The sequence below is a fragment of the Phocoena sinus genome, chromosome 9 (genome assembly GCF_008692025.1).
Source record: "Phocoena sinus isolate mPhoSin1 chromosome 9, mPhoSin1.pri, whole genome shotgun sequence".
In the NCBI taxonomy this organism is placed as follows: domain Eukaryota; kingdom Metazoa; phylum Chordata; class Mammalia; order Artiodactyla; family Phocoenidae; genus Phocoena; species Phocoena sinus.
In genome coordinates this window covers 3037480-3062896 of record NC_045771.1, presented here as the reverse complement: position 1 = coordinate 3062896, position 25417 = coordinate 3037480, and the positions used below count along the sequence as shown (strand labels likewise).

Sequence of the window (25417 nt, the reverse complement as noted above, 5' to 3'; positions counted from 1 at the left end):
TGGGGGAAGGGATTTTATTTTAACAGAAAAATTTTTAAAGATGAGTTTTAATGAGGAGCCCTGCCCCGGCGTGGGCACATCTGTGGACAGCACACACACACTCACGCTGACATGCACACACTCACACATGCACACGCATTCACACGCACACACTCATGTGCACACATGCATGTAGACACATGCACACAGAGGTACACACGCCCACACACAGAACTTGCTGTACTTGTGAGAGTATTGTTCATTTCTTGCCCTTTTCTTCCCACTGGTGAAGTCTTCTGGAGCAGTGCTTCCTCAAGTTCTAACATCTGTGTTGGGTTTTTTTTTTTCACTTCTGTTTCCACCATTTCCATCCCAGCGCAAAGAAAGTAAAACTTTTATATTTACATGCGCCCTACGATCTCCCAGGAGTTGTTACACTTTCTGTATTTGTTCATTTATTTTTTAAAACCTTTACTCAGGGTCCTCCATGTGCAGGAGGCTCTGGGGGCCCAGTGGGCCGTGCTACACCATCCTTGCCCTCGGGGCCCTGGGGTTTAGTTGGCTGAGATGATACATATTCACGAGGACGATAATACAAGACCACAGTCGGTATAATGAAAGCAGTGAAACAATTATTAAGTGATTCAGAGAACTGAGGACTGACTTCTAGCTAGAGGGTGTCAGGAATGTCTTTAGATTCATAGGATGTTAGGGCAGAAGGGAGTGGAAAGATCCTCTAATCCCAATGTTCTCCAGTGCATTTTGAGTCATGGAGCCTCTTCTTCAAAAGAAAACTTACTGGGACGCCCCGTCTGGAAACGGCTGCCTTGAGAGCCTCCCAGGAAAAGCTCCAGCCCCGTCCTGTCACCTCGTACTGCAGATTACAGAAATGTGGGGCAAAGTTTAGGTCATAAGAAAAGTCTGCTCAAAGGAAATAAAAATCAGTTGTACCGAGAGCCTTCAGGTAACAGGGAAGTCTGTTTGGCTTATTAAAGCCGCTTTCTGGAGGATTTCTCTGCAAGGTGCTCACAGCCTTGTCCTGCCTCAGATGCTTAATAACCCAGTTGCAGGGGTAAGACAGAGACAGTAAGTCAAAAGGTGCGGGACAGCAGCTCAGTGCCTTCAGGAGTGGGGTGGGAACGGCAAAGTCAGGACAGCCCAGGGAAGGACCCTCCCGCTGGCCCTGAAGGACAAGCAGGTCTGGATAGTCAGAGGCTCCGGGCTGCATCTGGAGAACAGAGGTGCCTCCTCGTGCCTGACGCACGTGGTAGGCCGTGCAGATCCTCAACATCTCACAAAATGTGGGACCATGCTGAAGACTGCGGCCCACACTGCTCAGCCAGGAGCCCTGGGGACGAGGGAACACGTGTGTTGGGGCTGTGATGGTGCAGGTGGCACATTGACCAAGAACAGGTTTTTCATCATGTAGGGGATTCCTGCCCAAGAATCCTCCCAGTGCCTGGGAGTCCAGGCTGTCATTCCCTAACCCCTAACCAGTCATCTTGCAATGTGACCACCGGGTGAACGGATGTTAACAGCTCCTTGACTATATCGTCATGTGCGAGGCATATTCTAGGCCTTTTGTGTGTGTCATCATTTAGTCCTCAGAACAACTCTTGAAGAGGGAGAAAACAAGGACCAGCTAATTACAGTAACCTGCTCACCTCCACTCAGCTAGCCAATGATGCAGCTAAGATGAACACTGAGGGTTACTGTGCTTTGTAATTAAGAGGCCAAATGGATGGACTGTGCCTGGTGTCAGTCCTGGCGACACCACAGGCAGTTCTGTGCCTTGGCTTACTCATCTGTGAAATGGGGATATAGTGTCTGCTTCATAGGGTTACTTTAAAGGAGTTACTATGTGGAAAACACTTAAAACAGTGCCTGACACATGGTGATCATGGTGTGATTATGAACTTGTTGCTATTTTTACTTTTATTATTATTATCACACTGGTGCCACAAAGGAGGGAATAGTCAGAGAAAAGATGTTTGAACTGAGCCTTGAAGGCTATGCAGACGTTTAGAGGAGACCAGGAGGGCGGGGCATTGCAGGGGGGGACAAGCAGGCACAAGTGTGTGAAGAAGCACAGCTTCTCTTCAGAAAAACGAGTTTGGAAGGTGTGTGTTGGGTGATAGGAGATTAGGTCTGAGAAGGTCTTATATTCCATGCTGGGGGTCTCAGCTTTATCCTGTGGGCAATGGCAAGCGACTCAAGGGTGTTAATCAGAAGAGTGCCAAGGTCAGAACTGGGTGGGGATCCCTGGGCAGCGGTGAGGAGGGCAGCGCTGAGAACGTTACCATGGCAATGGGAGGGGGCATGAGACGCTTTAGCAGGCACAACTGAGGGGACCTACTGAGGAAGTGGATGTGGTGGTTTGAGAGAGTGGAGTGTGGAATTACTTCCCTTTAAGAGATGTGATCTGTTCTACAACCTTGAGTCCAAAAAGAAAAGCAGGACTCTCTGTATCTCAGGTAGTGCCCACCTCTCAGGAGCCTTAGGGGGTCAGCTTCTAGGCACCCCATTACCCCGCAGGCAGGTGGCATCCCTGCCTCAGAGATTCTGCACTGAGAACTGAGGCTCTGCCCTCAGGGCACACACCCGGTGCTTGGCCAGTCACTCCTGCTTTTATTCAGTGGGCTGACTGTGAGGGGCCAGGGGACCACGGCAGGCAGCCTGGGCAGTGACACAGAGTGGTGGCCAGCAGGGGGCGGAAGCAGGCAGACCAACGGGCCTCCTTAGTTTCCAACTGGCCTGTGTCGAGATTTGATCAAGTTCAAAAGCAAAGAAGACCTAAAATGTAGCGCATGCTCACTGTGATTATAAAATGGGGCCTCATTTCTTTGCACGCCATAATTTGTACACCCAGATAAGTACCATTCTTCTCAGGAAGCTGAGCCATTTACTCCAATGAGAGGACATTGCTTGGGAGAATTTAGGGTCCTCCTTGTAACATGATCTCCATGTTCCAGGCTCCCAAGAAAATTACAATTTTTTTTTTTTTTTGCGGTAAGCGGGCCTCTCACTGTTGTGGCCTCTCCTGTTGCGGAGCACAGGCTCCGGACGCGCAGACAGTGGCCATGGCTCACGGGCCCAGCCGCTCTGCAGCATGTGGGATCCTCCCGGACCGGGGCACGAACCCGTGTCCCCTGCATCGGCAGGCGGACTCTCAACCACTGCACCACCAGGGAAGCCCTACAATTCTTTTCTTTATGATAGGCTGGAATGTTGACAGTTGCTGTAATCATCAAACTTAAAATACCTTCATTACAAAATTTAGCTCTAAGTGATCTTTTGCACTTTTTAAAAACCAGAGCTAACTTCTAAAACAGGTAATTGGCAACTTTGAGGTTATTCAAGAGAACAGGCCACAGCCTCTGAACTGACCGCACCAACCTCGCAGTTTCCCAGCGTGTGCATCCTGTCCATGAATGCTTTGTCCTTCGTTTAATCAGCAAATATCCATTGGCCACTTACTATGAATAAGACACTGTACATTTTCCTATGTGGGATACAGAGTGATATAAAATAGGTTCCTAAGCTCCACGTATAGTTGAAAAGATAAGACATAGTGTATCATTAATAGTGTATCATTAGAACTCAAATAAGAACTTAATTACGTGGGTTGAAATTCGTCACAGAACTACTGGATCACAATGTCAGCAGATGATAAGTGTTATCACAGTTCTGAGAGACAGGACAATACAGGAGCTGTGGGAAGTGTACTCAGAAGAGCCTTGATCCCTCCCTGGCCCAGATCCCAGCTCAGCCACGCACAGGGATGAATGCAGCAGCCAGTGTATGTTTCATCAGTTCTCTTGTAGTTTGCCTACTCTCACAAAATTAATAAAACTAAGCTCCTTCCTTCATACTTTGTATTCTGTGAATTACGCTGAACATCTAAACCCTTCACCCAGGGTGATGCATACGGGGCACAAAAGTGTTGCTATATCTTGAAGGCAGGTAGTTCCTAAAACCTAACACTTCTATGGATCAACTACCCAAAGATACTAGCTGACTTTGGGGAGCATACAGAGACCCCCTTTTTATGATTGGGATGGTTTCTCTTATTAACATGCCTGTCGTGTGCCCAAAGCGTGACATGTAATTTCTAGAGGAAGAGGTTACATGTGACTGGAAAGGTTAATGTGACATTTTTCACCACCGTTGTGAGCCTGTAAAAACCACCCCCTGATTTCTGTGAACCCCACTGAGTGACGCTACGTACCCTGCTGCATGGGAAATACGATTGCTTTCAAGTGGACGCGTGAAATGGGGTTGGAGCAAAGACTCAGTGCTGCGGGGCTTGGCAGGGGAACCCCAAACCCCAAGGTTGATGTCAGCCACACGAGGCTTCAAAGTCAAACAGCCGCAGAATCCATCTGCTGTGTTGACAAGGAAATCTTGTCTTTGGAACAGATATTTTAATTACCTGCAGTAGCTCGGCTAGCACCCTGCTTATTGGTATAATATCACCTCAGCGTATAAAACCCTGTGCATCGGGCACACATAACTCATGAACTGGCAGATAGAAAGTCCCGGATGCCATGCCCAGCGGGGCCGTGGCCCATCGTCTGCCCTGGCCAGAGCGTTCCTCACGCTCTCGCTGCTGGCCGCTGGTCTTTGAAACCGTCCATCACCGCTCGAGAGAGACTCGGGTGGTGACGGCCAGACCGCCCGAGTCTCCGTTGTTTATATACCATGAGTGTAGCTTCTGGTGGAAATTATCTGTCACATAAACATCCTCTGAGGATACAGATGAGAGCAGTGAGGGCAAGCACTCTCTGTATGAACTTTCTTGTATTCTCACGACTTGTTTCTTTTCCAGTTTGTGTCCTTTTTCATTACTTCATTCTCATCTGGAAGTGTCATCTCTCTCCATCCACTCAAGCAGGTGTAAGTTAATGTTCTGAACTGAATGGGACTGGAAACCAGAGACACAAAACTAAATATTTTCTGTTTGCCAGTCTGTTGTGTCATTCAGAGCTTTTCTTTTTGTTCCTTGAATTTCTCCCCCATCTAGCAGAAAGGTCTTTACTGACCAAAAGTACCTTATGTGTTGGTTGTAAATTTGCTTGCTTCCGTGTGGTTATTTTCCCTCTCGGGAACAATATAAACTCAGAAGTCAGATTTTTAACTTGAGCCGGAATAGTCTCTGTCGCTAACCAGAGTTTTTAAAAGGCCAAATGTTGCTTTTATTGCAGTTATGTCTCTGTAAGCAAAGGCTGAGCAAATAGAACTGTTTTCATGCAGTTCTGCATTTCAGTTTGAACAAGGGTATACACCAGCTGAGACACACTTACCTACCAAGGACTTAAGAAATATTAGGGGGCTTCCCTGGTGGCACAGTGGTTGAGAGTCCGCCTGCCGATGCAGGGGACACGGGTTCGTGCCCCGGTCCGGGAAGATCCCACATGCCGCGGAGCGGCTGGGCCCGTGAGCCATGGCCGCTGAGCCTGCGCATCCGGAGCCTGTGCTCCGCAACGGGAGAGGCCGCAGCAGTGAGAGGCCCGCGTACCGCAAAAAAAAAAAAAAGAAAAAAAAGAAAGTTAGAAGGGGGCAAAGAGAATCATAATAAGTATTTTTATGTCTACATGTATGTGTCCATATGTGCCTGCTCACTCGAATCTAGGAGCGTGTGCATAAGAGTGTGTCCATAGGCGAGCACATAGAGAATCAGGTGTTTAATACAGGACCTAATTGACAGAGGCGTTTACAGTGCCATAGAGTTATATGCTCTTATTTGAAAGCATATCCTGTATCCTAAGTCTAGTCGAAAACATGCAGGCACTGGAAGGGTTGCTGAGAAGGAAGAGAAACGCTGTCCTGCTTCTCCACCCTCACTTTCATCCTGCGCCTCCTTGCCTTCCGCTTCCGGCTGAGAACAGCGCCTCCTTCTGGGCACAGGGGTAGAGCATCTCTCCTGCCTGAGGTCCATGTTGCGTCTCGGGGAGGCTCTGATCACAGCATCCTAATCTCTGTGAGTAGGCTACCCCTGTCTCTGGGAGCTGGTGAAGTGAGGCAGCGACTCCCCAGCATCCAGCATTGCGTCTGGCACGTAATAGGAACCGTGAGTGGTGGTGTCATCGTTTTTGCTGCAACCTCTGTTCCTCTTACTAAGAATAGACCTTAGTCACCCTATATTCCACATTTGGGACCCAGAGAAGAAAAGTCGCTTGGCCGGAACCACAAAGCAGCTGGTGGCAGGGCTGGAACCGGAGCAGGGCTCCAGACCACATCCTTAGTCCCGGAGTCAGTGTGCAGATGTCACAACGGTACACCTTCTTCTGGTGACAGTCATCAAAGCCTGCTTTTGTGCGTGGCTGTCTTCCTATACTAGACTCTGAGCTCCCTGATGGCAAATACTTTGTCTGCTTCTGCCTGTGTCCCCTGGACCTGGCACTGTGCCCTGCACATGGTAGAATCTCAATGCCTATTTGTTGAATTGAAATACATGCAAAGTAAGAAGAAACTATGAATAGGAGTTGTCAGAAGAATAGCTGTTAAGCAGAGTGCTGTCAGGTTCTGACCATCCAGCAAACAAAAAACATGATTTCCCGGATTTGGGCCGTGATAGTCTGTGCCCAAATGATGGGGAGGGAGTGACTTACAGGCAGCAGTGACAAAAGGACAGAAGCTTCCTACTGTTCAAAACGACGCGTTTAGTCAGTTAGTTGTTGGCTAGATGCACATGAGATCGTTCGGAGGAAGAGGAAAAAAAGTAAAACCAATTTAAAACTTCGGTGGTGAAGCCCTTCCAAAGTCTCATTAGTAAAAGTATCCTTAATTGTTTAAAATGAGTTTGGAGGGCTCCCCGTTAAATGTTGCAAGCTCCCTGGAATCGTGTGTGGGCTGTTCCTGTGTTTAGCACGTTTCTTCTCTTCTTAGAGAAATCCTGGGTGACGCTAACCCAGGTCTGGTCAAAGTATCACAAAGCCCAAATATTTCACTCTGAATTGGGAATCTCCTGCTTTTTCTTCATTTCTTATAAGAAAGTTTGTTGAGATTTTGGTGTTTTCCTAAATGATCTGCCAATTTTCAGGAGCCCAAACATCATAGAAGTCTCACAATGATGGGTGATCTTAAAATTGACGCAGAGCAGTGGGTCGAGGCCACCTGGGCCAGAGGAGCTCGTATGATGGCAGTTTGAGGGGGAGAACCCCGCTTCTGGACCACGATGGCTGTGGACCCAGGGGGCCCAGCTCCCAGAGGAGGGTCTGGATGACTGGATGGGATTAGGTTGTAATCAGTCGATTTAAATTATACATGGGGGCTGCTTTTTAACTTTGTGTCCTCTTTAAATACAGTTTTTATTTGTATTGTCTCTGTTTGGCTATTCTAAAGAATATTCTGTATTAAAATAACAGGGAATATGGCACAGTTGTGATGTGGCTCTCAAAAAGAAAACCACACACAATTCAGATCCTATAGGTGGAGACAGCTACCCTCGGTGGTTAGAGAAAAGCGGGGTGGGTGCTCAGTATCAGCAGGGAAACAATGACCTGAACTGTAAGACACAGGACATGGGAATGGTCTTAGGGGATCCTTCTTTAGCTGAATTTAACTTTGCTGCCTTGACACATGGTGGCCAGGTATATGCTTGGGAAGTCATCCTGCATGAGCTGTTAATCCATTCAGCAAACATTTTGTTCAGGGCACTGATTCCCAGATTCAGAACAGGCTCTGGGATGACTCAGATCCCCAGCCCAAGGATTCCTGTGTGTGTGCGTGTGCGTGTGTGCGTGTGCGTGTGTGTGTGTGTGTGTGTGTGCGCGTGCGTGCGTGCACGCAGGAGCGATTATGTTTTTTGAAAGTACAATTCAGCATGCCAGTTGCTACCATTGGTACTTACGGCACTTTTTGAGGCACAAATTAGAAAGAACACAGGAGAAAAGTCTGCAGCAGCACGGTGACGATCTCATTCCTAAATAAGAGAAGAACGAGCAACAACGCAATTTAAGTGGACGGTGCATGGGAAAGGGGAGTTTGCAGTCACACACACACGACATGCAGATGTCACACACGGAAAGTTGTCCAGCTCCACTCAGAAGTCGAAAAAGGTAACTTAAAGCAATACCAAGATACAATACTTGCCCATTAGAGCGGTGAAAAAGACAACACATTTTTTAAAGTTATACCATAGACCTGCACCCACCCTCAATTAGAGGGCGAGGAGACAGTGTTCACTGGAGTCCAGGGTCTCAGCCTGGGGCGCTAATGCCCTTGTCCCCTGTCTGCCCTCTGGAACCACCCTCCCCTCGTGCGTGGCCTGCGCCCCGTCCCCCCTCCCCCCAGGAGAGGTTTTCTGGCTCCATTGGCAAAGGCACCAGAGCGGACATGAGCTATGGCCCAGGGTGTTTCTGGAGCTGCTGCGTTTCTGCAGCTCCCTTCTCATTTCCTTTGGCCATGAGCGCAGTGCGTTCTAGATGAAGGCTACCCTTTCAGCCCAGATCCTGGAGGAGGACCAGCACGGCCACAGCTGACCATCTACCAGGATGTAACATTAGCAAGGAATAAACTTTCATTGTTTTAAAGCACTGAGACTTGGGGGTTTTGTGTTTGAAACCACAAGCTTATTTAGTGAAAACCAGCTATAAAACCTTTTTAACACAGCAATTGCAATGCCAGTAACTAGCTTAACCAACACAGTCTTCCCTGTGTGTGAAGATGTATGTTAGAGGGACTTCTGCAACGTGTTTATGGCAATGAAAAAACAAAAGGAAGCCACCTAAATATCCATCAGTAGGGAGTGGACCAAAGAAATACGGTATATGCATGGAATGGAATACCATACATCTGCTGAAAACGAAGGTTTACAGATTGTGAAAAGTATTTACATCATTGTATATTACAGTATTTACCATTCTGCAACTTGTTGTTTTCATGCAACGTGGTATTTTTCATACTTACCCGTGTTGATAGGTGTCTGTCTACTCATTTCACATGCTCTGCGATCTTCCACTGGGTGAACAGACAGACTGCATTTAAGTCATCCCCTTCCCTGCCCATGGCTAGCTCGGCACTTGTGGCTCAGACCTAGCTGCTGTTGAGAACGATCTACTGCGTGCTTGCCTCGTTGTGTCCGTGTGCAGGGCTCGCTCTGAGATGTGGTCCAGGGATGGGACTGTCTGGTGGTGTCAGGGATCTTCAGGTTTCACAGCCGTTGCTCAGTTGTTCTCCACAGTGGCTGTGTTTACTCATTCTCTGGGCATTTGGCTTCATTCTCTTGCTATTGTCAGACTGGATATTAAGACAGCATAAAAGATGTTACACTGAGGTATGCTATATTATACTGTGTGTGCCATATATGTTATTGTGAACACATACCGTGCGGCAAAAATATCTTTTAAATATGCAGAGAAATAATAAATACTAACTCCAAGATAACAGTTACCTCTGGAAAGGGAGCAGACTGAGATTAGGGCAGGGCGCACAGGTGACCTCAAAAATCTGTGTATTATGTTCTATTTTTAAAAAGTAAGGCAATATGGTATAATCTTAAGGTCTGATAGAGCTGCATATTTACATGAAAGGTTTTTTATATTTTTTATTTGTACGTTTAAAATAATTGCTTATGTGTAAATTTGACCATTTATATGCAGAGAAACATTTTAGGACATTTTAGAGACATTTAGGTTACTTCTGGAAAGTGGGGTGAGAAGGGTCTTTTACTTGTCACTTTATTCCTTTTTGTAGTTTTTGAATTTTTTTAGAAACATATATCAAGTTTATGGATTTAAAAATAAGAAGGGACTAATCCAGGCTCAGCCACTTTCTTATTGTATGGCTGAGACAAAAAACATAAAGCTCTTGAAACCTGTGTTTTCTCATCTGTAAAATATGGATAGAAGCACCTGCTTTGTAGAGCTGGTGTGAGGATTAGAAATTATTCATATACACACCTAGCAGAGTGCCTTTTACATAGTGGGCCCTAAATAAATAATAATTGTTTACATTATTAATAAGAATGGAGGATGTGCTCTGTTTGCAAATTTACTCACCCTGAAATGTGCAGAGAAAAGAGATGCAGGTTCTTTATTTCTCAGTAACTGATCTGTTCTTCCATATGAGTGCCCCATGGGGAAATGGATCTTTGAGCCAGAAAACTTAGTTTGACTCAATAATTTAAACCCACAGCCAATACTTAGATCCCCTTCAGTGAGTGCTGTCCCTTTAGGTTAAATGCACAGAGTCTCACATCACTGCTCGCCCCTCCCCGTCCCTGGGTCAAGGGTGCCAGATTTAGCAAATAAAAAGGACACCCAGTAACACAAAATTTCAGGTAAACAACAAATGGATTTTTAGTAGTAAGTCCTAATACTGCATGGGACGTATTTGTACTGAAGAATATATATTGTCTATCTGAAATTCAAATATAACTGGCTAAGCTGCATTCTGTTTGGGCAATCCTATCTATGGGTGAATGGGGGAGGGCCACGTGGTCAGGGAGACGAGGCCTCGGACCTCCCGGACTTCGGATGTGCACTGGATAGTGTCTGGGCCCAGTCCCAGGTAGCGGACAGGCTTCAGGTCCACAGCTGCTGTGACCGCAGTCTGTCTCTCAGCTCAGCCAGGCCGGGGGGTGCTCCCGGGCCGGACCAGCCCATCTTGCCCTTCCATGGTTCCTCGGACTGCACTGCTTTTCTGCCACATTCTCTCGGGACGCAGGACTAGGATGTCCACTCAGCAGCCCCTGCAGGGTGGGCTCTGAGCCTCACTGTGGTGAGATCCATGGCCGGTACCCTGGCTCTCAACTCAGCTGCTTGTCACGTGGCCCCTTGGAAGCAGGCAGGAAGTTCTGATGATGATTCCCGGGAAGCTGCCCAAATAGTACGAATCCCCAGCTTAGGTGCAGCCACCCCTGGGAGTTCATAGCGTCCCAGAGACCCCAGCCTGAGGCAGAGGAAAAGCAGCCCCAGGGCCTACAGCTCCCAGAACACGTCCATCTTTCTCTGCGCACCTGCCCTCCGCCAGCCTTCACTTCCTGTCTGCCTCCTTCCTCCCAAGTGCACCAGGGCCGAAGGGGCAGCCTCCCCTGCTCCGTCCTGTGTGTTCTGTGATCATTCGGCCTTCGCTCCACGAATATGTAATCGAGCCCCAACTATGTTCCAAACGGTAGTCTAGATGCTGGAAATAATGGCAGTAAAGACAGACTTCCAGAATTTGTTCATATAAATTCTAGAGCTTGCATTCTAGGGCAGTTGAAAGGGCCAATGAACAAATACTGAAAATGCATACTAGAGGGTCCTGCCGTTAGGTATGGGCGGCGCCCTGTGAAGAACAGGCAGCAGGGGCAGGTGGAAGCTGGGCCGATGGTCGTGGAGGGGTCTCTTCCAGTAAGTGGTGGGAGGAGACATGTGAGCAGAGACTTAATGAAGACAAAGACAAGCTGCGCCGGTGTCTGGGGACGGAGACTTCGGGCAGAGAGAACAGTAGGCCCGGTGGGAACAAGCTTGGTGTCCGTCACATCCCGTGGGAAGGCCCGCCCCGGCCGAACAGGAGTGCAGAGAAGGGGCAGAGGTGAAGTTAGAAAAACCCACGCCTGCCTCTTAATACACCTTCAGAATAGCTGCAAAATAATTTACAAAGCCTTTTTCTCTTTCTGGACCCTCCTTTTGCTAAAGAGAATAACAAAGTCGACCTACAGACTTGACCCACAGCTGGCCAGACCCCCTTCTCACCCCAGGGCTGCAGATTCAGGACAGCCTTGGAGCTGGAAGCTGCGAGCTACGTCATCAGGGAAAATTGAAACGCAGATGAACATTTGCAAAATTATGCCATTACACTAGTAAGTTTTTACCAAGCATTACAGGAGACCAGTGGAGGTGATGGCTTCCTCCAGGAGGGCCCAGCAAGGCAGCTTTGAAAGGTGACTTGGGACTGAGTCTGCAGTGATTGACCAGGACTCCATGAAGACAACATGGAATTGTGTCTGGACAGTCAGAACGAGGTTATAAGGGTATAGATGTTTTATGTCGTTACAATAATCTAAAACACACACACTTTCCATTGGGTTCATTGTAATTGACGCAGACACAAAGCTAGGAAGACGTGCCTGTAACACCCGGGAAGGTCAGAGTGAAACATCTCCTGAGTTTGCATTAGGCTGCAGGAAGACCGAGCTCAAATGTAACCACTGGACAGCATTTACGTCCCGTGCTGCTGTGTGGAATCTTTCCTGTCACCTTTGTTGTATAAGCCTGTGCACGTGGATAAGCCAGGGCCCGGCCTCTGCCATCGTCCATGGCTGCTGACTCTTCCGCGGAGCCAGGCGCCCCAGGGCCCCCGGTGAGCACCTCGTAACAAAGGCTTGGTTCTCTTTTGTTCTCCACGAAACTCACGACCCCCTTTTTGTTTCTCTGCCCACTGCAGGTCCTGGGGTCCCCACGGTGACCGTGCACAACACGACAGATAAGAAAAGTAAGTGCTTTTGGTCTTTCCTTAACTCTTCCTGCGGCTCGGGAGGAAAGAAGCAGAAAAGCTTTATGAGATAATCTGCACAGAGTTTCTTTTTGGAGGCCAAGATGGCTCATGTCCTAGCAGTTCAGAATGAAGCCCACGGTCGCCAATACTGATTCGATGGGACGGAAGTGTAGGTGCGGGCCTCCCAGCCAAAAGGTCCCGCAGCTCCACCAGTGCCGAGGCCTGGAGGCCACCGCAGGACGTGCCGGCCTTGCCTGCAACACTCTGGGCAAAGCCCCAGCCGCACAGATATGTGCGTCCAGCCCTGGGATCTGGAGCCGGGCCTGCCTGAGTCCTCCCCGTTCTGAGAATCTCCCCACAGGGCCGAGGAGGAGCCACCTGTCTCCGTGGCTCTGGGGGCATCTTCATGGCACACGGGGCACCTCACGTCCTTGCCACTGCAGGGACGGAACTTTCCAGAGAGTCTCGAGGACCCCACACATGTTGGCGGTGACATGTGCACATGTATATCTATACGAAAAATTGGAACTGATGCGTGCAGTCCCAGGCAGACCGTTGGGAAAGCTGAGAAGTAAAGAGAACTTGACCTTTCTCGGCCTTCCTCTGCCCTAATCCGCGGGGAATCCTGAGCCTTTACGGTCCCACCTCTCCTTCCCATGGTTGCCACCACCCAGGTGCCACCTTCCCTGCAGGACCCTGCTCAGCATCCTACCTTCATGCGCGGAGTCAAAGCTCGTAGCAGTTGCTGTAATTCCCTCGGGAAGCCACTCTGGCTCCTGTCTCGATGGCAGGGTTTCAGGCCCCAAGGAGAGCTGGTCAGGGGAAAGTCCTGAAAAGATCTCCAACAGCATAGTAATCACTGGTTAAAAATGGTTAAAGTGTTCAAACGTCGATAAAATAGATTTATTTAGAGATAGTGTTTAGAAAAAAATCCAAAATGATAATATTCTGCAGAACTATCAAATGATTATCAGAAATTCAGAATTAAGGATAAGTAATAATATAATCAAAAGTAGATAATTAAATCACGTAAATGGAAAGAAAAAAAAGCCAGAAAATGGGTGTCAGGATGGATACAGAGCCCACTCAGAACACTTGCATGGCATCACAGGGAGCCAGGCTGAGAAGGAGCTGCTTCTCCTCAGAGGAGGAGGGGTGAGTTTTCTGGGGGAAGAGATGTGCCTGCCCCAAGCCACTTCTCCAGTGTGGTCTACAGTGGGGGACCATTCTACCAGGCTGTGAGATTCGGGGGTCTGGCCATAGTCCAGTGACTGCACCACAGTGATATGAGAGGTCAGTACTGGGGAAGCTAAGGTTCGGGAGCACAGAATTCAATGCTCTGTTTTTGAAACTTCCCGCGAATCCATAATTTAAAAAGTAGATGTAACTCTGCTTAAGAAAGCCATTCAGTTAAATACTTTTACTTCTTTGGAGGGTCCTATTATTTTTCTATCCAAGTCAAGGGGTTATACCTACCTTTTCAGAATGGATTTTGCTTCTAGTCACATTCAGGCCTGGATGTGATGACACCATTAGGGGTCCTGAGGGTCAGGAGCGTGAAAAGCTCCCAACGCCCCCTCCTCCCTCCCCCCACCGCCTTGCCGTTCCCATGGTGCTGGGTAGTCACCATCGCTTTCCTAAGGCTCGGGTGTGAGCGAAAATGAAGCAGATTTGTATCTTAGATATACGGAGTAGCATCGACACAACATTTTATTTCTTCTGTTTATAAAATAATGTATGGGGGGGTGCAGTGCCTCTAAAAGAGAGTCCTGAGGTATTTTTCTGATTCTACTCGGGAAGCCAAACGGCCAGTTATTTTCATGTTTGGTTGGTTAGCTGCATTAACCAGTCACCCCAGCCAGCACGGACAGACTGGAGGTTGTCGGTCGTCCATGTTCTGTTGTGGCGCTCCTGACATGGCAGGTATTTTTCAGCATTTTACTCTTGCAGTTGAGCTGTCACTCTTGTGGCCGATTCCCAGAGGCAGAGAGAGAGGGCCCAGGGAATAAGAAATAAAAAGCACTTTGCACACGGGGTGAGGTTGGCTCTGCGGTCGGTGTCCCGTTCTCCTCTGAAATTTAACAGAGAACCTGGAGGTGACGCCGTCCTGCTTCATCTCAGCCACGTGCTGTTGGATGGGCCACTGGACAGCATTTACGTCCCGTGCTGCTGTGTGGAATCTTTCCTGTCACCTTTGTTGTATAAGCCTGTGCACGTGGTTACATTTGAGCTCGGTCTTCCTGCAGCCTAATGCAAACTCAGGAGATGTTTCACTCTGACCTTCCCTGTTTCTGCGTTTATAGTTCTCGGTATAGCTCAGAATTGGTCAGACTTTTGACTTAAGCCACAAAATTAAGTTGGAAAAGGCATGATCTCAATGTGGCCGCTGCTGTGGTACCCACCACCCAAGAGAATAGGGCTGTTTTCGTTCAGTGTCTGATGTATGTTCTGAGATGGCAGTTTGAGGGGCTCCAGAAAGACCCCCTGGAGTACCTACTTCTCCCCACCCAGCAGGTGCCTGAAATACTCCTGTTGTGTATTCATTCCTGTGGGTGTGGACATCACACCTGCACAAAGGCTTCTTTTAAAATATAAAAATCTCTTAGATGGGGCTTCCCTGGTGGCGCAGTGGTTGAGAGTCCGCCTGCCGATGCGGGGGACACGGGTTCGTGCCCCGGTCCGGGAGGATCCCACATGCCGCGGAGCGGCTGGGTCCGTGAGCCGTGGCCGCTGGGCCTGTGCGTCTGGAGCCTGTGCTCCGCAGCGGGAGGGGCCGCGGCGGTGGGAGGCCCGCGTACCACAAGAAAAAAAAAATCTCTTAGATCATTTGGTATCACATTTGGCTACATTTAACAGAAGACTCAAGATAGCAGTTGCTGAAACTGGATGGAAGACGTGTTGTTTTGTGATCACAGTGGCATCGTGTCTGCATGCCGGGCTGGAAGACGGGAGGGCGGGTGAAGCACAGGGTGATTCCTGTAACTGAGCGCCTCAGGCTGTCTCCCCGCATGGGCTGCTGACACTCTGCTTCCATCTAAAGGTCACGGCTTGGCCATGTGTCCCACCAGGCTGCAAAGGATGCTGGGAAATGTCTTTTATCTGGGCTCCCCGCACCTCAGATAAAATCAGGATTTTGCTACTGAATGATCACAGCTGCTGTAACAACCGCCACCAAAATCTCAGCAGCTTCGTGTATGAGTTTCCTAGGGCCACCATCACACAGTAGCACACGCTGGGGGCTTGAACAACAGAAATTTATTGTGTCGCCTTTCTGGAGGCTGCAAGTCCAAGATCAAGGTGTCGGCAGGGTTGGTACCTTCTGAGGCTGTGAGGGAGACACTGTCCCAGGCCTCTCTCCCAGCTTCTGCTGGTTGCTCTCAATCTTTGACATCCCTTGGCTTATGGAAACCTCACCCCAGGCTCTTCATCTTCTCCCTGTGTGCATGTCTATGTCCAAATCTGCCCTTTCTATAAAAGGGCACCAGTGGGCTTTCCTGATGGCGCAGTGGTTGAGAATCTGCCTGCTAATGCAGGGGACACGGGTTCGAGCCCTGGTCTGGGAGGATCCCACATGCCACGGAGCAGTTAGGCCCGTGAGCCACAACTACTGAGCCTGCGCATCTGGAGCCTGTGCTCCGCAACAAGAGAGGCCGCGATAGTGAGAGGCCCGCGCACCGCGATGAAGAGTGGCCCCCGCTTGCCACAACTAGAGAAAGCCCTCACACAGAAACGAAGACCCAACACAGCAAAAATAAATTAATTAATTAATAAACTCCTATCCCCAACATCTTAAAAAAAAAAAAAAGGACACCAGTCATATTGGATCAGGGCCCACCCTAATGACTTCAGTTTTAGCTTGATTTCTCTGCAAAGACCCTGTTTCCAAATGAGGTCACCCTCACCAGTCCTGAGGGTGAGGACTTCAGCATCTTTTGTGGGGATGCAATTCCACCCAACACTCAGCAGAACGAGGGTTTCTATTTCGCGCACACAAAATGCAGGTTGCTCTCCTGGTAGGAACCCAGGGCTGCAGGCTCCTTCTAGGGTGTGGCCCCAGCATCTTCAAGGCTCTGCTTCTGGCCCTGGAGACAGGAAGAGAAAAAATGGGAAGGTTTTGTGATTTTTGTGTTGAGGCCTAGCGGTGGTGTGTGTCCTTTCCAGCCAGAACTCCTGCACGTGGGCCCACCTAGAAAAAGAGAAGCTGTGTGCCTGGGAAGGGGGAGAAACTTTGATGAGTTAGCAGTCAGTATCACAGGAAGTAAAAAGGAGAGTGAATCTAGGAGGCCTGTCCCTGAAAGGAGTGACCTAGTGGGTAAGTATGGGCCATTCTTGTGTAGATTACTTTGGTCTGACCATGAAGGCCCTTTCCAGACAGGTGTGGTCAATGCCGGGGAGGCTCACAGAAGGGGGGTGACCCCACCAAGGAAGGTTCTCTGACTGTGGCTGTGAGCACTAGGGCGCAGCATGGAACCATTAAGGCCAGGGGGACCAAACGGCAGGGAGCGGGGCTGGTTGTAGAGGTGTAAGACCTGACCCTACACTGGAAGAGCTTAGCATCGCTTAGGACATAAAAGACATAAAGATGAAGGACAGAAAATGTCATAATAAACACAAACATCTAGGAGAAACCGTAAAGACTTACATATTCATTAGTGCCTGGTTTGAGCAGTGGTTTGAGTTCTGGGTCTTCCTCAAACCCAGAGACAAGGTCCCGGAAGACCTGAAGGAAGAGCCCAGCTTTGATCTCAGGCTTCAGAGAAAACGGGTCACAGGGGCTTTCACATTTGGTAGGGATTTGAGATTTAGGTTATTTCTGTGATTTTGTAAATTGTCTTCATTTTCCCCACACTGCTGTGGGAAGCAGAACTGGTTTCCGGAGACATCTCAGTGGAAAGTTGGCAGGTGACGCTGGAGAATAGGTTTCCTGTTGCCCTTCACGGCCCCAGCCCCAAACGCAGAAGCGCAGGGACGAAGGGTCGGCCGCTCGCGGGAGGCCACACCGCTGCCTCCCTCCCCAGCAGGGTCTCCCCCACCCACTCCCCAGTTTCACCCAAGCCTGGCCCTCCGTCTGCGTTTGCCTCTGACATGTCCTCTTTGGGGGCCGCGTCCCCAGACTTGTGCTCCATGGCTCCTTCATCCCATATCTGCCTTCAGCTGCAGCCCACCGCCTGCTGCCCCAGCCCTGCCAGGTAGGCTCCTGACTCCCCCCCAGGCACACCTGGCAGGTGCATTCAGACAGCTTTGATGCCCTAGCAAGTGTCTGGTAATTGAGTGTTTCCCAGACTTGAATAATAAGCAGACCCTATATAAAGGGGAGAAAGTAAGACTTCTGATACTATGTCTGTGGACCCCAATTTAAGAACTCGGCTTAAACTAACGTCTTATTTCCTAAGAAATGCATTTTAATCCTAAACAGGCACGGCAGAAGAAAGGTTTTATATTTTTAATCAGCAAAAGAATTGAACTTTTGCTTATCATTCAAATGACCCAAAACAATTAATTCTCAGGTAACAAGTGGTCTTCTGTCGGAATGGTGGGCAGGACGCGTGACAAGGGATGGTTTACTTGTTGACGATACCGGGAGCTGTGAGATGCTGCGTACCCCGTGGCTCGTGGCAGAGTAGAAGGGAAACCTGTTCTGTGCTGGGAGTCAGAGACTTCAGAGTGAAGACAGTGTTGACGGCGAGTCCAGCCTTTCTTTTAAAGACTGCGGCTCAGAGACCGCGAGAGACGCAGTGTCCGCTCCGCGCCTCACGGCTCTCGGGGTGCGTCCTGTACTTACTCCCCGTTGACTGTGTTCTGCAAAGATTGTGCACGTTGGTCCTGCCTGGCTGTCGGAGCTCAGCTGAGCATCTCTCCTGGCTGCCCCCGTCCGGGAATAACCCGTAATCACCACCCCTGTGTGTGTAGTAGATGCCAGACCCAAGGCCTGGATCTCACCTGTCACCCCACGTCCAAGGGCTCCATCCCCACGGTTCCCGTCGGGTGGTGCGTGACAGAGCGCGTTTACCCACGTCCCCTTGCTCCCTCCCTCTCGTGACCCCGTGAGGAAGACCTCACAGGTAGCATAGGCTCTGCTCCCCAGAAAAGACAGCCCAGGTTCAAGCTGCAAGAATACTGAGAGCTAAGACTGTTTCTTCTGGAATTCTTACTGTTCAGGAGTAAATACTCTCAATAAGAGGAGAAGGTGAGAAGACATTTTTAAAAAGAGAGAAAGAGGAAGGAAGGGAGGGAGGAAAGGAGAACAGCAAAACGTCACAAAGTTAACCCACGAGTGGGCTCAGGTTTTTAAAAAGACTTAAAATGTTTAGTTTCTTCCATTCCCTCTGTCCGCCCATGAGTGGCATATGCCCACCAGGTGCCAGTCGCAGGGGTGGGACAGGAAGGCCGTGTGACTCGCACATGGTGACTAGGGCAGGACCCCCTGCCTCGGCCCCCGCCCTGCGCCGTTCCCTGTGCTGTGCCGGAAGCTGACACCACAGGAGAGGCCTGGGGCCGCCTGGAAAATAAGAATTGAAGGCTGCAGGTCCCGATAGCATGTCAAACCCAGAGTCCAGCCCACGGGCCTTGGCGGCGGGGAGTCAGCCGGAGATTTTTCTGTGTGTTTAACTTCTGATGTGTCTGGCGTCGGCTCTGGAGCCTCCCTCCCATCTCATCTCCAGCTGCGCCAGCACAGAACACAGTGCCCTCAGGTTTTGGTTTGTGTGTCGAACTGGGTGGGCCCCTCTCGGGTGAGGGGCGGAGCCGGTGCCCCCAGACCCTGGGCCCGTCCGAGCCTTGGGGCTCCTCTGCTGGGCTCGGATCCACGTGCGTCACGTGCAGGACCACACGGCTCACTGAGCAGCCCTAGGGCCTCAGGTGCGTTTCACATGGGCTGTGCTCTTCGGGGCTGAAAAGGCCGTGGAAACACTCCAGGAGCATCACAGAGGCAAGCGGTGGGCTCTCCATCCCCCCGGCTGGCCCTGCCTGCAGGAGCTGTCCTGTGAGTCTCGGGCTCCGAGAGGCCACGCCGTGTGCCTGTGCTGCCCGACGCTGCGTCGTGAGCGTCTCCTGGAAACAGGACCTGGAGAAAGGCTGAAGGCCTCAGGAGTGGCGGTGACAGCGACCGCGACCTCAGGCAGGTTACAGAGCTGGCTTGGGGCCAGCGCTGCTGCGGACGCTCTGCGTGTTTCCACTCGTCCCACCCCACCACAGCCCGTGAGGCAGGAGCTCTCACTACCCCCGTTATTCATGAGGAAAACCGAGGGCAAGGAGTGTGCCTGAAGTGGCCCCAGCTGGAAAGCACTGGGGCACGGCCCGTCCCTCCCCTCGGAGCGCCGAGCAGCTCAGCCTGCGGCCAGCGCGGCCGGGGGCTGCTCAGGCCTAGTGGCTCCATCCTGCGCCTGCCCTGAGCCGGGCCAAGGATCCTTTGCTCTGGGCTGAACCCCGCTCAGCCCCGGTGTGCAGCCTCGGGGAGGATTCTGGGGTCGGCAGGACTGAGCCCTTGAACTGCACCCCGAATGCTTAATCCCCGTCAGCACCACATCCACCACTTTTATTTAACATAACCAAGTAACCGCTTAATACCGAGGACCAGCCTGCCTGAGGCTTCCTGGACAGTACTGAGCGCGAGCCTCACAGCAAGTTATCTGAGATCACACGGCCACGACCAGGCCAGACCTTGGTTCATGTGACCCTAAGCACAAGGTCCCACACCTGGGCCCCAGGAGCCCAAGGCCTTTGCTTTGCTGTCACCTGAGTGATGTGCTCACAACCACAGCATCCCTGATCACTGCTCCGGTTGAATCTGACGCAGGGCTGAGTCCCTGATGGTGTTTGGGCCCGGCAAGCAGAGTACAGAGCTACCTCAAATCGAGAGGGCAGGTCCCACCGGCGTGCGGATCGGAGGCAGGACGTGTGGCCACCTGCCCGCAGCCCAGTGGCCCGCAGGTGATCGGGCTCTTGGGGAGGTGGCCTTTGGGCAAACTGTGGAAAGCCTGGACATCCAGCTGTGTATGGCCCACGTGGTGGGACAGTGACAGGCAAACAGAAGCCGTGGGAACACAGCTCGGCAGGCGGCAGACGGGCCCCGAAGGTCCAGTCAGGGTCGGACGGCAGCGATCGTTCCCTGGATCCCAGCCCCGCTCTGAAATTCGAAATTACAGTTTCGGGAGTCTTTGTCTTTCCTCCTCCTCTGCTCCCGACCCCAGAGCCACTGGGGAATATTGGACTTCTTTCCCTTTAGAAAATCTTATCTGCAGACAGAGCCTGCGGTGTCACAGATGTGACTCTGAATTATTTAGAAGCTGTTTCCTTAACGTAATTATGGTCGGGACCGGAGCACACCCCTCAGGTGCTGGCGCAGGAAAACCGGCACAGTCGCTGCATTAATAGTTGCTGGCTTCAGTGTGAGTGTGAGGGGGGTGTGAGCTCGGCGTGCGGACACAATTCAGGTGCAGAGGCCTGCGAGCACCACACGCCTCCCTGCCCGGCACAGCCCGCGGGACAGAGTGCCACAGGCGGTTTCAGCGTGGTCTGTGTCCCGGCAGCGCCCGCAGTTTCGTGGCAGCTGCTCACAGACCCCAAGTTACCGGGGCGCCTGGTGTGCCTCCTTCACCAGAACTCCTAGACAGGGCCTCTCCTTCCCAAGCCCTTCCGTCAGGTTTTTACACAGAAGCAAAACCAACTCGCACGGCCAGTTGGAATCATAGGCGTTCTTCTTTGAGATTGTCCCAGACACAGGCTGTTTGGTGTCTGTCCCCTTTCTCACTCGGTTCTCTCTGCCTGGGAGACCCCCCTGCCATCTTCCTCCGAGGGCCCACCCAGGGGATGTCACCTGTGCTGTCAGGCACGTGGCAAGCAGGTAGGATGGGGGGATGCCAGGAGGTGCCAGCCAGCGTGTGCCTGTCTCGGTCAAGGCCTCCGCTGTGTCTGGAAAGTCCTCCGGGTCCGCAGCTCCCCCCCGCCACACACACACACACACACACACACACACACACACACACACACACACACACACACACACACTGGCAGCCCTTCTGGAGGGACAGGTGACGGGTTTACAGACGGCTCGCTCTAGGCCAAAACACGGCAGGTTTGGGGGCGAGCTGGTGTTTGGCTAACAGAGTGCGGAGTGAGCAAAGCACATGGCACCTTCCGCCCCTCAGGGCACCTGCCTCGGCGTCCCTGGGACGCTGGAGGGCCGGCAGGTCCACGGCTCTGTGCCCTTTCCTGAGTTGGGATGTAGTGGGAGCGACGCACGGCCCCACTCACCAAGCCCACCCGCCTGCTGGCACGGTGCCCACACCACAAATGCACTTACATCACCCTGCTTCCAGGTTGCTTAGAATCTGGCTGGAGAGAAAGAGAGACACGGCAAAGAGAACAATTACCACCCAAACTGTGTGGCTTAACAACTGGACGTTGGGAGCTGGAGAACACAGTCTCCAGGTGAGATGGGGGTCTGGAGGGCGTCCGTGCCGCCCTCAGGCCGGGGTCCAGTCTGAGCCGTGCAGCCCCGGGGTGGGCAGGCTGCGTCTGCGATGCTGCAGCCACTGAGCAGGGAGGACGGGGCCCTGATGCTGCCGGGACAGGTGCACAAGAGGAAGCTGTCCGAAACACGCCGGGAAGGGCCCGGAAAAACCCGGCGGAAGGCCAGACTCGAGTAATCTGCAATCTGCATGCAGTCCCCGCTCTCCCGCTCCCCTCAGAAACACGAGAGGAGGGGCGGGCGGCTCTTGTCTCCTCCGGCTCGGCTGCTCATTGGCTTCCAGTTGGTTCTGGTCATTCGTGTCCCCAAATCCGGCCAAGTGGCAATTCCTCCAAGGCCCAGAGCCAGCAGAGTCTCAGAACGGCCGCGGTCACCACCGCTCGGCGTCTGCCCGCTGGGGCACAGCCGGGGAGCAGCCGTCATCAGCTGCCCTGGTTCTTGCAGGCTCCACGTGCCCAGATCTGATAATAGCTGATTCCACCAAACATGAGAGGGGCTCACATCTGATTGAGGAGTGGCCGTTTGCATGCTTCAGACTGCAGGTCCCCACGGCCCCGGTGTCAAAAGAAGAACCCTTCGGGAAGAGGCCGGTCTTTTCTTATTTCCTCTGCCGTGCTTCTGCCCTCTCTGAATGCAATTATGGGAACAAATAAAATGGCTTAACTCAGCTCCCCTGTGGGACAGCCAGCTCTCTGCTGATAAAACCAGTTGTGTGGGCAATCATTAAATGAGAAATCTAATATTTAACTAAATTTAATAGTCTGTTGCTTTGGCGCCTTTCTGTGAAGGGTGGCATTTCAGTACAGAGGGACTAGCTAGTCCTGCGGAGGCCGTGTGCGGTCAGGACAACCGTGTGCAGTCAGGACGACCGTGTGCGGTTAGGCCGCCGTGTGCGGTTAGGATGACCGTGTTTGGTTAGAAGGCCGTGTGAGGTTAGAAGTCCGTGTGCGGTTAGGACGCCGTGTGCGGTTAGAAGGCCGTGTGCGGTTAGGACGACCGTGTGCGGTTAGAACACCGTGTGCGGTTAGGATGCCGTGTGCGGTTAGGACGACCGTGTGCGGTTAGGACGCCGTGTGCGGTTAGGACGACCGTGTGCGGTTAGGACTACTGTGTGCGGTTAGGACGCCGTGGGCTCCCGCACGAAGCCGCAGCTCCCGGATCCAGGGACAGGGAATGCAGTGCTTCGCTGGCAAGTCTGTGTTCTCGTTAACTCCACACAAGCCGAGCTTGTAGGTTGCAAAGCAGCACGTCAAGCCTGAGCCCGAAGCTTCTCCTTCAGGCTCATCTGGTGTCAGAAATATCAAATCCTGATGCAGACACGCGGAGAGGAGGTTATAACAGACCTTGAGAGGCTGCACCAGGTCTCTTCGTTGTGAAGTTTGATCATCCAGGTCGGCCCCTGCTGGAGCCTTGTCCATCCCCCAGAAGCAGAAGCTCGGTGCTGCTTCTCTGGCAGCAAAGGACTCAGCCTTGCTCCTGACCCTGAAGACATTCTTCCTGGGCTCCTGACGACTCCCTCATCCTCACGAGTGTCCGTTTCTCTGGTCTGACCCACATTTGCACACCCTGAGTCCCTCACTTGTCTCCACCGGGGCTTATCTCATAGGCAGGCAGAGAGGTCCAGGTCGCGGTCCAGAGGGCTGAGACTTCCAGAAGACCCTGTAAGGTCTGTGCTTCAGCTCCTACGCTAAGCTTGGGTTTGGGTTGCCTCGATGCATTTCCTCAATTCCCAGAATTAACTAAATACTAACTTGGGTGTACCATTAGTCCTTCAAGCACTGTCAACTTTTCAATCAATTGAATAAAAATGTGTTTCGGTTTTGGGGTTTTTTTTGCTTTGTGCGGGAAGCAGTGGTTAATAGGCCTCAATCGCTTCGGCTCTTACCGCTAAGAGGTCTGAGCTCCAGGAACCTCTGAGAGCCTTCAGGCTTTCTGAAACACCGAGGAGGACCTCTCAGTCCTTTCCATGTGGGAAAAGGAAGAAAGACGTTTCGAAACCCAAACTCGGCTACTGTGAAGATGCATCATTTCCGGAATGTGAATCAGATTTCCACAAACAGCTCGATGTACTCATGTCCCTGGGATGGGACTGAACACTGATGCCTTGGGTGGGATAGGGTCAACCAGGCAAATGACCATATCTCCTAGAGTTGGTGTTAAGTGCACCTGGAGAGGGGTACCTGAGGTGAAGGGTCAGGGCTTCTCTTTGAGGAGGTGATGTTTGACTTGATGGAGGGGGAAGAGCCAGCAACATAGGACAGCAAGTGCAAAGGCCCTGAGGCAGCAAAGAACTTGAAGAATGCTATTCTTTTTCATTATCTTGTGGAGCTCCCTTCTAATCTTCCTGCCCTATAAGTGTGGATAGAACCTGGGGAATAGATAGTTAGTATCTGCTAAACCAACTCCTCTCAACAGACTGTGTATGCCTGGGATGCTGTGTTAAAGGGCCGAGGGCATTTGGACTCAGGGAATGAGTGCTCTCTCTGCTCTGTTAGGAGTTTGGGCAGGCAGTAGGGCAGGCACACCATGCCAGCGTCGGGCATCCCCTCCCGAACTTGCATATGTGACCACAAGGTTGAGGGTCCCTTCTGGCTTTCCACAAAGGACAGCAATTCTTGCGTGCTATGTGGCGGGGGTCCCACTTCAGATTTTTTTGTAACCCTACCTGTTTGAGTGTTAGTTTCACCATTTCTCCCCTCACCTTTTAACCAAAGCTGAGTATCCAAATACGTGCTTAACAAACTTGAAAAACGTCTTCTGTTTTGTTTCTTTGCTTGTCTCCGGCCCTGGGAACTTTGAGCTACCTGTGCCCCCGTAGAAGTTCTTCTGTTTTGTTTATTTGCTTGTCACCAGCCCTGGGAACTTTGAGCTGCCTCTGCCCCACAGAAGTTTGCTTATCATGCTCAGAGGCCATCCTCATGGCTCCACAGAAAAGACACTCATTGCTGGAGGTCCTGGTCATGAGCAATGACTCACCTGCCCAGCCTGTGTGGAGGGGACGCCCGTGTCCGTGCAGGGCCCGCTGTCCTCAAAGGCACTTATCATGGAGAATGCTTGTGAGATTAGCTTATTCTTTAAAATGTTCACAAATGTTTCAAAGTGACTTGTCGAGCCAAACGTCGAGCCCCTTGAAGATAAAAGTTCCTTTCAAATGAACCACAAGTTGTCCCCAGGTAGGACTGAGATGAGAGGGGAGAAAAGAAGTGGGGTGGGTTCTGTTACCCACGGAGGAAGTCTGACACGTAACAGAAGGGCCACGTCCGCAGGGGATCAGTGAAGAGGGCTGATGGGGGTAGAGGGTCACAGCCAAGGCCTTTTGAGCTGTTACAACCTAAGGGTCACAGAGCTGGTGTGTCTACGGTGCGGGTCAGGGTAGAGCCGCCTCTCAGACTCCAAGGGAGATGGGCCAGTCCCCCTGCACTGCGGCTCACGTGGCTTCACTAACAGCTCGAGTGCCTATCCAGACCAAGGTCCCCAAAGCCAGACCCCCTATGACTAAGGCAAGAAACCCGAGCCCAACCACTTTTCCTGGGAAACGTAATAACG

General features: G+C 51.3%; 1 protein-coding gene across 1 annotated transcript in view; it reads left to right on the top strand.

Annotated features, from left to right (window-relative positions):
* DPP6 (dipeptidyl peptidase like 6) overlaps window positions 1–25417 on the top strand; it is a 776249-nt gene that overhangs the window by 723147 nt on the left and 27685 nt on the right. Inside the window, exon 17 of the mRNA XM_032643847.1 lies at window positions 12352–12399. Within this exon, the coding sequence (XP_032499738.1) occupies window positions 12352–12399 (48 nt within the window). The remainder of the gene's footprint in view (window positions 1–12351; window positions 12400–25417) is intronic.